This window comes from Vulpes vulpes, chromosome 8 (genome assembly GCF_048418805.1).
Source record: "Vulpes vulpes isolate BD-2025 chromosome 8, VulVul3, whole genome shotgun sequence".
In the NCBI taxonomy this organism is placed as follows: Eukaryota; Metazoa; Chordata; class Mammalia; order Carnivora; family Canidae; genus Vulpes; species Vulpes vulpes.
The window spans coordinates 34,564,215-34,578,021 of NC_132787.1; the positions used below are offsets into that span (position 1 = coordinate 34,564,215).

The 13,807-nt window shown below is 41.3% G+C and overlaps 1 protein-coding gene across 2 annotated transcripts in view; it reads left to right on the forward strand.

Moving 5' to 3' along the window:
- The first annotated feature begins 1,647 nt into the window (after positions 1–1,647).
- The window catches only part of STYK1 (serine/threonine/tyrosine kinase 1), a 32,089-nt gene continuing 19,929 nt past the window's right edge, over positions 1,648–13,807 (forward strand). Inside the window, exon 1 of one of the 2 annotated variants that reach the window (XM_072766035.1) lies at positions 1,648–1,971. In XM_072766035.1, coding sequence (XP_072622136.1) covers positions 1,901–1,971 — 71 coding nt within the window. In that variant the 5' untranslated portion in view covers positions 1,648–1,900. The remainder of the gene's footprint in view (positions 1,972–13,807) is intronic. The other variant, XM_025995222.2, reaches the window with a different exon arrangement.

Below are 13,807 nucleotides of genomic sequence, written 5' to 3' on the forward strand. Positions count from 1 at the left end.
AGGAGAGCAGAATCTAGGAAAGTGTCGTCTGGAGTAAACTGCAGAATGAAGAGGTCCCCAGTGGATATTTCAGTGTGAATTCCTACAGTTCAACACTTCACATGAGCAGAGCAGATAATGAGAACTCAAACAAATGCTAATTGATTGAATTTTGAGGCAGAAATAACCACCTGGTGGGAATGGCGGGACTGCAGCATTGCTGAAAATGAGCCAGAGGACCAGGAGTTCGAGAAAGAGGTAATAATAAAAATTATAAGGGAATGAGCACTTGGGGAGAAAAAAAAGAAATAACAGATATCTAGCCACTTTGTTCATAAGTTCTTCTTTTGTTTGAATTGCTCAATAAAATTGGAGGATAAATTCTGGCCTCTTCCTCCGTTGTATTTTTTTTTCCAATCCCTATGTTCTAGAGATTATAACTCCCATCAGTGGTTCCTTCACAATAATGATATATTTTTTAAGATTTTATTTATTTATTTATTTATTTATTTATTTATTTATTTATTTATTTATTTTTAAAGATTTTATTTATTTATTCATAGAGACAGAGAGAGGCAGAGACACAGGCAGAGGGAGAGGCAGGCTCTATGCAGGGAGCCCGATGCGGGACTCGATCCCGGGACTCCAGGATCACGACCCGAGCTGAAGTCAGACGCTTAACCGCTGAGCCACCCAGGCATCTGTCACTTGGCTTTTATTAATCAATCATGTCAGAAAATCTCATCGGAAGAACAACTGGCCAATGAGACCTCATCCCTTTAAAAAAATTAATGTAAAATTCATATAACATAAATCACCCATTAACCATTTTAAATGTACAATTCAGTGACATTTAGTACAGTTCATCCGATCTTAAAAGAGCTCCGAAGGAAGAAAAACTCGAATGGATAAGCCTCTAGAGAACCAAAGTACCTCAATTTCTAAATACTCCACATTACACTGCACCTAAATTCTTTCTGTTCTAATAGGTGCTTCTTTCTGTTTGATTTCGATCTATCAGTGCTGAACAAACCAGCCACCTGTTTAAGTAATCCGCGGCCCGCATTTCTCTAATAGAATGTGTATGAAGTGTTAGCATCTAATTTGGAATTCTTTCAGCCGTGTATTCCCTTTTGTGTTTCCTATGATTGTAAATTCCATGGGGGCAGGTCAGGTACAACTACTTTCCTTATTGCTATATCCCAGAAGACAGCCCAGAGTGTATTTAGAAAGCATATGCTAATGAATGATTACCTGCTGATACTTTTATTCCCACTTATTCCTTTTTTTTTTTTTTTTTTTATTTGTGATAGTCACAGAGAGAGAGAGAGAGAGAGGCAGAGACACAGGCAGAGGGAGAAGCAGGCTCCATGCACCGGGAGCCTGACGTGGGATTTGATCCCGGGTCTCCAGGATCGCGCCCTGGGCCAAAGGCAGGCGCCAAACCGCTGCGCCACCCAGGGATCCCTATTTCCACTTATTCCTTAGGGAATCCCCAGCCAAGGCTTGAGGTTGCAATTATCCCAGGAGGGGACTCATCAGGCTAGACCCTGACCAGCTCTTTGGAGCCCTTTGGAGCACCAACGAAGGCCGCTGGGATCAGGTCGGACAGTAGGTGGTGCTGTTGCGCTTTATCAGGCCTTTGCACGTTTCGCTTGGACTGACGTCTCCTTCTGACCCGACCCCGGAGCAATCTCTAGGGGAGGCACTCAGTGAGTAGATCAGCGACGAGGTTTTACCGTTTCAGCAGCTTTCCTGCTGGCTAGTGTGTGGTGAGTCCCGGAAACCTCAGTGCCCGCAGGTTTCCCTTTGCGGGAGCCCGCCCCGACTCCATCCTTTGCTGGCAGCCACGCCCCACCAGTGGGAAGGAGGGACCGAGAAGCATTTCCTTGAGACTGGCACACCTTGTCTACCCAAACCGATGATTTTTTCCCCCCTCTGGCTGGTCCCGTTGCATCCGAAAGCAGAGTGGCCGGAGGAGGGACACTACCGGTAGTGAACTGGGATTTGGGGGTAGGAAGGGTGGAGGCCGGATGGCAGTGATGCAGCTGGAGGGGTGGGGGTGGACTCGGATGTTTGGGAAGAAAAGAGGGAGGACGAGAGGGAGAGTGGAACGGTTGTGAGCGGTGGTGCGAATTTTATGCAAACGAACAATAGTCACCAGGTGAACGAACCTGTATTTCTTTGGTAAAAACATCTTGTGAGTTTCGACTTTTATGTTTCTATGACTGTGCAGTGATATGCTGTTCCTTGGTGACCGGATTTCTGCTTTCTTAATTTGTCTTCTCTTTTTCTGTGCTTCTTTCCCTTCTCCCTGTCAACCTCATCCCTGTTTTGTCTCTTGCCTTTCCTTTCATTTCTAGGAGTGTGGCCCCTTTCTGCTAGGGACCCCCTCGCCGGCTGAGTTTCTCAGACATTTCAGACCAAGCTGTCTTCCTGCTACTTAGGGAGAGCCATCTGTAGTGTGGAAATCACGCACCAAAACTCCTGTAACGTGCAGCACACACACACTGAAAATGCATCTGGACCCGGTGCCCTTGACCTGACTGACCCTCCTCAGCAGTCCTTACAGCCAGCGAGGGGCTAGCTAGGCCTTTCAGTGAGGCACGGGGAGGTACAGTCGACCCTTGAACAACCGGGGTTTGAGTTGTGTGGGTGCACTTATACCTGGATTTTTTTTCAATACCTTATAGTACTATAAATATATTTTCTCTTCCTTATGATTTTCTTAATAGTGTTTCCTTTTCTCTAGCTTGCTTTATTGTAAGAATACAGCATGTAATACATATAATCTACAAAATAAATATTGCTTGATTGTTTATGTTATTCGCAAGGGTTCCGGTGAATAGGCTATTAGTAGTTAAGTTTTGGAGGAGTCAAAAGTTGTATGCTTATTTCCTACTGCTCAGGAGATCCATGTCCCTAAACCCTGCATTGTTCAAGAGTAAATTATACAGGCGTACTTCAGAGGTATTGTGGGTGTGGTTTCAGACCACTATAATAAAGCGAATATTGTAATGAAGTGAGTCAAATGAAATTTTTGATTCTGGTGCAAAGAGAAAGAGTCTTAAGCAGATTGTACTGTAGTCCATTAAGTGTGGAATAGCACTATGTCTAAAAAGACAATGTGCATATCTTAATTAAAAATGCTTTATTGCTCTGGTGCTTGGGTGGTATGGGCAAAGTGTTGGACTCTTGTTTTCAGCTCAGGTTATGATCTCAGGGTTGTGAGATTGAGCCAGGCACCAGGCTCCATGCTCAGCATGGAGTCTGCTTAAAACTATATTTCTCTTGGGGTGCCTGGCTGGCTTAGTGGGTTAAGCATCTGCCTTGAGCTCAGGTCATGATCCTGGGATCCTGGGATGGGTGTCCAGCACTTCATTGGGCTCTACACCCAGCAGGAAGTCTGTTTAGCTCTTTCCCTCTGCCCCTCCCCACCACTCTTGCTCTCTCTCTCACTGGAGCTCATGCTCTCTCTCAAAGAAATAAATAGAATTTAAAAAAAAAAACAACTTTCCCTCCCTCCTCTAATATAATTAAATAAATATTAAAAAATACTTTATTACTAAAAACATGTTAACTGTCATCTGAGGTTTTAGGGAGTCATAATCAGATTGCAGACCACTGTAACAAATATAACAACAATAATAACAAAGTTTGAAATATTGTGAGAATAACCAACAGAGACACAAAGTGAACAAATGCTGTTGAAAAAAATGCAAGGTTAGGGGCACCTGGATGGCTCAGTCAGTTAAGCATCTGCCTTTGGCTCAGGTCATGATCCCAGAGTCCCTGGATCAAGCTCTGAGTAGGGCTCCCACTCAGCAGGGGAGGGGGTCTGCTTCTCCCCCAGTCTTCCCCCATGCTGTGCTCTCTCTCTCTCTCAAATAAATAAAATCTTAAAAAAAAAGGAAAAAAATGCAAGCTTGATACACACCTGCAATTTGTACGAAACACATGATCTGTGAAGCACAAGAAAGCAAAAGGCAATAGGACAAAACATCTGTTTTGCTTCAGTGAAAATCATACACTCTTTCTTCAGAGCCTTAATCACTATTAGTTTGCTAGGGCTGCTCTAATGAAGTACCACAAACAGAGTGGCTTAGGCAACATAACTTCATTCTCTCACAGTTCTGGAAGCTAGAAGTCTAAAATCAAGCTGTTGGCAGATCAAGGTTTTTTTCTGAGTGCTAGGAGGGAAAGTTCTGTCCCAGCCACCCCCCCCTTTTTTTGGCTTGGAGATGGCTGTCTTTATTTACGTTCATATGGTATCCTTTCTGCATACGTGGCTTTCTTCAAATCCCCCCTTTTATTTTTTTATTTTTAAAGATTTATTTATTTATTCTTGAGAGAAATACGGGGGGAGAGAGAGAGGGAGAGAGAGAGAGAGACAGAGAGAGAGAGAGAGAAAGAAAGGCAAAGACACAGGCAGAGGGAGCAGCAGGCTCCATGCAGGGAGCCCGATGTGGGATTTGATCTCGGATCCTAGGATCATGCCCTGAGCCAAAGGCAGATGCTTAACTGCTGAGGCACCCAGGCATAACAAATTCTCCTCTTTTAAAAGGACACTAGTTATATTAAGTAAAGGTCCACTTTAATGTCCTCCTTTTATCTCAATTGCCTCTGTAAAGACTGTTTCCTAATAAGGTCACATTCTGTGGTACAGCATATGAATTTTGGGGTGGCACACTTCAACCCGTAACAGTTCCTTGTTCTTGAATTATGTACACACTCAAAGTTAGTTGAGCACATCTATTTTAGTTGTCTTCTGTAGAAACTGTGTTTTCCACCTTTCCCAACTCCTCACCTCACAACCAGCTTCCACAAGCAGGTGCTCCAAACTCCTACTGGGAGTTTTGTGGTTCTGCAGCTCTGTTTTTAAACTGAGTATGTTAGTTTCCTTTTTTTTTTTTTTTTTCAAAGAAGACAGAGGAGGAGAGGGCATGTATACTGAGTGGGGTGACAGGGGTAGGGGCAGAGGGAGGGAGAGAGAGTCTTAAGCAGATTCCACACCCAGTGCAGACCCTGACATGGGGCTTGATGGCACAACCCTGAGATCATGACAGGAGCCAAAATTTAGATTCAATCCTTAACTGACTGAGCCACCCAGGAACCCTGTTAGTTTCCTGTTGCTGCTGTAACGAATCACCACACATTAGATGGTTTAAACCAACACAGATTTTTACCTTATAGGTTCTAGAAATCAGAAGTTTAAAATGGGTAGCAGATTCCTTCTGGAGACCTTAGGGGAGAATCCCTTTTTTTGCCTTTTTCAGCTTATAGAGACTGCTTGCATTCCTTGGCTCACGGCTCCTCCATCTTCAAAGCCATATCAAGGTTTTCACACATTCCCTATGCTGGGAATGACACTTGTGCCTTTTCTTCCACATTTATGGTCTTTGTGACTATGTCAGACTCACTGGATAATCCAGAATAATCTTCGTGTTAATTCCAACTGCAATCTAATTCCCCTTTGCTACTTTAACACTATTAAAAACTAACATATTCACAGTTCTGGAGATTTGGACAGAGATGTCTTTGAGGGGCCATTTACTACCAGTCACACAGAGCTTTCAAATGACTGGGTTTTCTTTATTGGATTTATCGTTCTCTTTTCACTCTGAGGGATCAATGTTTTGCTTTCTATGTGTAGCAAAGAATTTTGTATCCCTTTTATAGAGAAAACCAGTACCCTGCCTATTGATAGAACTACAAATGTGTTTCCATTGAGTAGAGACCTGGGTACCTTGATACTTCCTATCTAACACTGTTAAAAAATGACTCCCCAACCCTACTTGTACTTTTAGCATTATAGTTTAATTCTTTATATCTAATTAATTTGTATAGGTTATTTTTCTATGAAAATTTCTTTTGGATCCAATGTTATTTTTATTTTTTAAAAAGATTTATTAACTTATTTGAGAGAGAGAGAGAGGAGGGGCAGAGGGAGGGGGAGAGTGGGAATCTCAGGCATATGCCCCACCATGTCAAGTGGGGAGCCTGATGCCGGTTTCGATCCCATGACCCTGAGATCATGACATGAGCTGAAATCAAGAGTCAGACCCTTATCTGACTGAGCCACCCAGGTATCCCCCAAGCTATTTTTATAGGTAATTTGGCTATTTATTTATTAAACAAGCATATGAATTTTGATATGTGCCAGACACTGGTCTAGGTAGAAGGGATACAGCAATGAAGAAAGTAGCCAAGGTCCTTAAATTCTTGTTCGCATGAAGTTGTCTCTCTCACTTCATTCTTGTCCTTCCCAACCAGCCTAGATTTAGCCAGTTTCAATTCCCCACCATACCTCTGACTTCAGATGTGGCTACTGCCCTCTGCCTACTTTTGGGCTGGGCTAATGGAGGTGCTAAGAAGCTAACCATGCCCTCAAGGAAATTACCATCTGGTTGGGAAGACACAGATAATAACAGGAAAACCAATTATTTTTTTATTTTAAAGATTTTATTTATTTATTCATGATAGTCACGGAGAGAGAGAGAGGCAGAGACACAGGCAGAGGGAGAAGCAGGCTCCATGCAGGGAGCCCGACATGGGATTTGATCCCGGGTCTCCAGGATCGTGCCCTGGGCCAAAGGCAGGTGCCAAACCGCTGCGCCACCCAGGGATCCCAGGAAAACCAATTAAACACTGAGTAAGCATGTTGAGTATTCAACGCTCTATATTAGCATGTCATCTCTTGGACACAGTTTCTAACTGGAGAGAATGAAAGTAGAAGGAAACGAGTGCACACACACAGACACAGAGCAGCTACTTGTACAGGGATCAGTGTGGAATGGAAAGAATCCTGTCCTGAGTGCTGGGACCTGAAATCTATTTTTAAACTCTGGCACTCTTTTCATGAGCAAAGAGCAAAGGACTTACCTTAGTGTCCTTCATTCTTTTATTAAAATCTTGGGCAGGTATGAGGTAGATTTCCAGGGGCTAGTCCAGACGCATAAACAACCCAAAGACCTGGCAGGAAGAAGAAACTATGAAAGTACACATACATAATTAATTCTAAAAACTAGGATCTTTTTCCTTATCCTCATCCCTACAAAACTTAACTGAATAAAAAGGGATTAGACCTCTAGCTAGCTTTATGAATGGTGGCAAATGATAGTGAAAGAGCACCAGGTGGAGATTCAAGACTCACACTAGTAGTTTTAGCTTAAGGGCTAATTAACTGTTGGAAGATACCCTTCAATTGTGTGCCTGAGTTTCCTCATTGGTAAGTTAAGGAGGTGAGGTTTTTTTGTTGCTTTTGGAGGGCTCTCTGGTTGTTTAGGATTCTATGGCATTTGTGGAGAAGGTGTTGCACTTCATAGCATGCTCGTCAGATAGAATAAGAGATGGAAGGCAGGGTTGCTGTTTTTATTATTTCTTTAGCAGGGAGGTGTGGCTATAGCAGCCCGGAAGGTACAGCTACGGTTACCTCATTTATAGCACAGGAATCAAATGGCTTTTTGATATTGAAAGTTGAACCTGTTTTATTTGCATTCTTTCTTGAAGCCTAAGCATCTCCCATATCACCAGGTGACTTTGATTTCATTCCCTGTAGTTCTTGTCCTCACCCACATTCCATTCTTAGGATGGTCTAATCAGGAATTCAGGATCAGGAGCTTTCACTTCTGATTAGATCTTCTGACCCTGGGTAAGTCATTTTATCACTCAGAACTTAGTTTCCACATGTGAAGTTGTTAAGACAGTCGTGGAGTATTCTGAAGTGGCTTTCTATTATAAAAATGAAGATAACTTTGAGGAATATTCTGATTCTGTAGGGTTGGGAAAAAAGAAATACAAATAAACCACATGTGATTTTATAATTATCTATAAAGTACCACCCCTCACCACCACCACATTTATCTTCCCAAGGTTGCTCTTGGGCTGATATTAAAATTGATTATTTTTAATTCACTGAGTTAGCATTGACTGGGGAATGGACGCAAGCTGACTTAAAAATGGAAGTACAAGCTTATGTTAACTACAAATCAACGGCCAATAAAGATTTGATAGTATCAGCAAGGCCACAGGTTGTGGATTTATAGATATTCAGATAGCATGTGAGGTAAGTCACTCATGAAAAGAAGTTCTTTGAACTCTGGGATAGAATTCTCTGTGCTAGATAGAAATTCTTATATTTTTACACATGAGATGTAGGATTAAACAGTGATATTGGGGGCTGCTCCTTTGTGGCTTTTATTTAAACCTCAATCAAACGTATTTTGGGTGCCCAGAGAGCAGTGTTCTCCATAGGTTAGACATGAAGAAGCATTTATGTTGATAGCAATCTAGAGAGATGTGTTTATTTGGATATCATCTCTAGTACCACAAATTTGTGACAATCTGAGAAATTAGATTAACTCAGGCTCCTGAAAGAAAATAAACTGGAGGACACCTGGGTGGTTCAGAGGTTAAGCATCTGCCTTCGGCTCAGGGTATGAATCACGGGTCTGGCAATGGAGTCCTGCATTGGGCTCCCCTCGGGAAGCCTACTTCTCCCTCTGCCTATATGTCTGCCTTTCTCTGTGTGTCTCTCATGAACAAATAAATAAAATCTTAGAAAAAAAGAAAAGAAACTGAGTTCTGACACTAAGAGGTGGAAAACGTGCTCCTCTATGGTCTGTGCATTTATCCAAATAAGAGAAGGACAAGTAGTGGCCTTTTATTATGCTATGGTATTAGATATATGTAGCATGTCTGGCCAACCTGTAAGAGGCATTCACTGTCCAACCTGTTCTAGAATGGATTTTCTCAGAGACAGAACATTCTGTGGTATTGCCAAGTCATACACAAATTTTGGCTTAACCTTTAGAGGCCATGGAACTGTAAATGTTAGCAGTGACAACAAATGAGACTTGTACACTGAAAACTACAAAATATCATTAAAAAATTAAAGATCTAAATAAATGGAAAGACAGTCTGTATTCTTAGGTAGGAAGACTTAATATTGTTAAGATGGCAGTATTCCCAAAGTTGATCCACATAGTTAATGTAATCTCTACCAAAATTCCAGATGGCCTTCTTTACAGGAATGGTCAGGCTGATTCTAAAATTCATGGTGGAACATAAGGGTCTTAAAATATCTAAAACAAACATTAGAAAGAGAACAATATTGGAGGATTCGAATTTAATGATTTTAAAACTCATTGCAAAGCTAAGTACTTTAGACTGTGTACTACTGGCATAAGGATAGACATAGAGACCAATGGAGCAGAGTTAATAGTCTTGAAATAAACTCATACCTATGGCCATTTGATTTTCTACGTAATGCCAAAACAATTAATTGTATGGACACACTGGATATTCATGTACAACACTGAAACACTGAAATTGCCTTGAAACAACTGGATATCCATTTGCAAAAGAATGAAATTGAATGCTTACCTTATAACATGCAGAAATTAACCCAAAATAAGTCAAAGACCTAAATATAGGAACTAAAACCATCATTCAGCCACAAAAAAGAATAAAGTACTGATTTATGCTACAACATGGATGTGATGGTTAGGAGGTAGACTTAAGATGGTGGACAAATATGGGGACCTGGGGCTTTCCTCATCCCTCAACACAGCTGTACTGAGGTCAGATCATACCCAAGAAATAGATCTGAGGATTGGAAGAAGGATGTTCACAGTTGGAGGCAGGTGTAAGGTGCATGGACATGAATTGGGGGAGAGAAGAGCTTCTCTGTTGGGGATAAGCAGGAACACTTTCTGCAGGGAGAGAAAACGCTTAGGGAGAGAAATGGCTGAGAGAGAGAAAATTGAGAGAGTGTGGGGTCAGGTTTTCACAAGAATAAAATCTCTTGGATGGCAGACTGTGTTGGTTAATTTGATGTGTCAATTTGACTGGGCTGAGGAATGCTCACATAGCTGGGAGACATTCTTTCTGAGTGTCTCTGTGAGGATGTTTCTGGAAAAGATTAGCATATGATTCAGTGAACTTTGGAAAGATCTGCTCTCACCAGTGTGGGTGATCATCATCCATCCTGTTGAGGGCTTGAATAGAGCAAAGAGGTGGAGGAAGGGTGACTTTCTCTCTCTTGAGATAGGACATCCTGCCCTTCAGCATTGGAGCTCCTGGTGGTCTGGTCTTCAAGCTCTAGGACTTCTACCAGTGGTCCCCAGTTCTCAGGGCTTCAGCTTCACACTGAATTGTACCACCAGCTTTCCTGACTTTTCAGCTTGCGGATTGCAGACTGTGGGACTTCTTGGCTTCCATAACCTCATAAGCCAATTCCTATAATAAGTCTCCTCTTATATATCTGCATATTCATGTATATCTACATATATACATCTATATATCTTATTGATTTTGTTTCTCTAGAGAACCCTAAGTATTACAATGAGTGACCTTAAAAATATGCTAAGTGAAAGAAACCAGAGAGAAAGCTACAAATCGTATGATTCTATTCATATGAAATGTTCAAAAGGCACATCCATAGAGACAGCAAAAATGTTAGTGATCGGCAAGGGCTGGGGAGAGTGGGTATTGGGTAGTGACTGCTACTGGTATAAATTTCTCTTGGGGGGATGATGAAAATATTCTAATATTAGATAGCAATGATGGTTGTACAACTTTGTGGATATAAAAACCACTAAAAAACTTTAAAAAGAGTGAATTCTATAATATGTGAATTATATCTTGGTAAAAGGAAGGCAATATTGAAGGTAATTCTAGTTTTTCAAAAAAAAAAAAGAAAAAAGAAAAAAAGAAAAAGATTTTCAAGAATTTGCTATGAAGATGGTATAACTGAAGAAAACGGATTCCAAACCCACACAACCTGGAAATTTCAAATCTCTACTACTAGCTATGTGATCTGGAGCAAGTTATTTAACTTCTCTGTGGCCCCATTTCTTTATGTGTATGTAAAGTGCTTAGAACAGTTTCTAACACATGGGGAGCACTATATGGATGTTTGTAATTGTAATTGTATGCCATAAAATGTGCTAGGCTGTAGTGGGAGGCAAAAACCAATATCAAGGAAGCTGTGCTACCCGTAAATGACTGTTAAGGAGGAGCAGAGCAGGGCAGAGTCCAAAGCAGATTGTTTCACTTGGTTTATTGGCTGAACTCTGTTCCCCGTTGACTCATGGAAGGAAACTGAGTTTAATGAAAGAGGAGGGAGAGAGAATATGGGTCCAGGATACAATACCTATATCTAACCTTTCCTGGGTCCTGAAAAAGATCCAAACCTATGTTAGGAGAGAGTGAACCAGAGCAAGGGATGCTGGAAAGTACCAAATAAACTTTCATTGTTTAATTTAAATATATATTAGGCGAAAATCTTGAGGGTTTTCCTCTGGATTTGGACAATAAACTTATGATCTTTGTTCTCTTCCTATCTCTACTGGGATCTTGTTGCCTCTTTCATTTCAAAATAAAATCAAACAAATCTTTAAAGATTTTATTTATTTATTTATTTATTTATTTATTGAGTGTAAGGGGAAGGGCAGAGAGAGAATCTCAAGTGGAGCACAACATGGGGTTCCATCTCATGACCTCGAGATCATGACCTGAGCTGAATCACAAGTCGGATGCTTAACTGACTGAACCACCCAGGCACCCCCAAACAAAGCTTTAAAGCTCATTTCCCTGCCACATTTTTATTCCCAGGACAAATCAAGAAACCAGGACTGTGACTGGTATTTCTAGCAATATTCACATCCCTTTGTTTTATTTTAGTTTTTATTTTTTAAAAGATTTTATTTATTTATTCATGAGGGACAGAGAGAGAGGGAGAGACATATGCAGAGGGAGAAGCATGCTCCCCGCCGGGAATCCAATGCAAGACTCTATCTCAGGACCCCAGGATCACGCCCTGAGCCAAAGGTAGACAGACGCTCAACTGCTGAGCCATCCAGGTGTCTCAACACATGCCTTTGTTTTAAACTGCTTTCTGCATCTTTGCAGGGTGCATTTACTATTCCTAACTTTTCTGTAGATCTGATTCTTTCTGTCAACATATAGCAAAGAAGGACTAGGTCATATAGTCATTTTGAGGGGATGATAGAAGGTATTACATTTTTTAAAAGGATAAAGAAAAACTCTGAATTCTCTTTTCCTATGTGAATGTATATTGACAGTACTTATGTACTAAGCATGAATAACTGGATACCCCTTGTGAATAATAAGCAATCATGCATTTTCTCAGATTGGGGAGTACAGTAAGAATAATGGGGAGAAGAAGCTGAGACTATTGGTCTCCTTACTGCCTCTATCAAGATTGGTTCAGGAGCTGGGTAAAAGTGTAGCCAGCAGATAGGTGGTATCAACAGAACCAGCTAGAAGGAGTTGAGAAATTTAGGGACAGAAGGTGAATTAACTAACTAATTAACTAATAATATATCACTATCTGACATTCTGTTTTTTACCTTAGTTTACAGCATTATGCTCTTTGATCAGTCTTATTTAAATATCCCTTCCTAAACATGTTTGTCAAATTCAGAGACCTCCTAACAGGTATGATACTTAGACTGTCAAATCATCTCTAGTTGATATGAAGAATTTTAAAACCCACATTAATTTTATGATTACTTTAACTTCCTCTTTACACACAAGACTAAAATATAGTTAGATCTACAAATATTATAAATATTTTGACAATGGGCTTTTGTTTTCTTATTTGGGGTTATTTACATTTACTGATTGGTACAGCTATCTGACGACCTCCCAATCTCCCTGGAGATTGGCACAGGATGGAGGGAGGTGGGGAGAGATTATCATATATTGATCATCTGTCATGGGCCTGGCACTATAGTAGGTATCTTACATCAGTTATCCCACAGAGCTTTCAACTGCCTCGACAGGCAGATATTGTCTCTACTTACATGTGGAAAAACAGAGGCTCAGAAAAGTTAGAATAAGCTATCCACAGGCATGATGGATGGTGGACCTGAGATTCAAATGGAAGTCTGCCCCCAAATCTCCTTCTCTTACCACTAGCCCATAGGAAATTATAGGCAGGGTAGGGATAGGAATGAAAATTGAGAGTTCCTTGCGCTGCTATGATATGGGTAGGAAGATACAGATATGAAGGAGCCTTTAGAATTTGAGTGGTAAGGTGGGATGGCTGGTTGAGGGGCTTGCTCATTGCCCTGACCCTCTTCCAGTGAGATTCATTTTCTGCTGTGCTCTGTGGTTCTTCTCTGCTCTCAGGAGAGAAAGAGGTGTCCTGCTCCCTAAACTAGGACAGGAAGGCATGGCAAGGTTAGGTGTTCTGCCTCTGGATGCTTGCTAAATCACCTATTAAACCCAAACTAGAACTTCAAAACTTCTCTTTAACAGCAGGGAGCTGGTGCTGTTATCATAGTACCAGCTCCCTGCCGATCCACTTCTCCCAATTTCCAGACTGCTCAGCTCTGAAGCACAGGGACCCACTTCTAACAAGGGGATGGGCTGCTTGTTCCTTGTTGTGCAGAATGACATTCCCAGAGGCGTCTTTTTCGTCTTGCCAGGTGTTTGTTGTTGTTTACCTAGGATTACCTTCTGTGTATAGAATCTTTACAGGGATACACCCTGTAAGACACAGTACTGAGGTAAAGGCAATTGAGCTGATTTCCTGATTGTGAAATCTCCTGCCCATTTGTCTCTCAAATGGGCCTGCCTGGATCTGGGACTCATTTATCAGAGTATGAGAAAATGTGTGTGTTCGTGTGTGTGTGTGTGTGTGTGTGTGTGTGTGTGTTCTTGCAATCTTTCGCAGAATATCTTCCTTCTGTCATTTTCAGTATGGCTTTCCTCTCTGCCAGAGGGCAGTGTGCTAGAATATGCTGGAGGAGTGGCAGGACAACGTAGAGTTCCTCATTTATGGGGGAAACTGCCAATA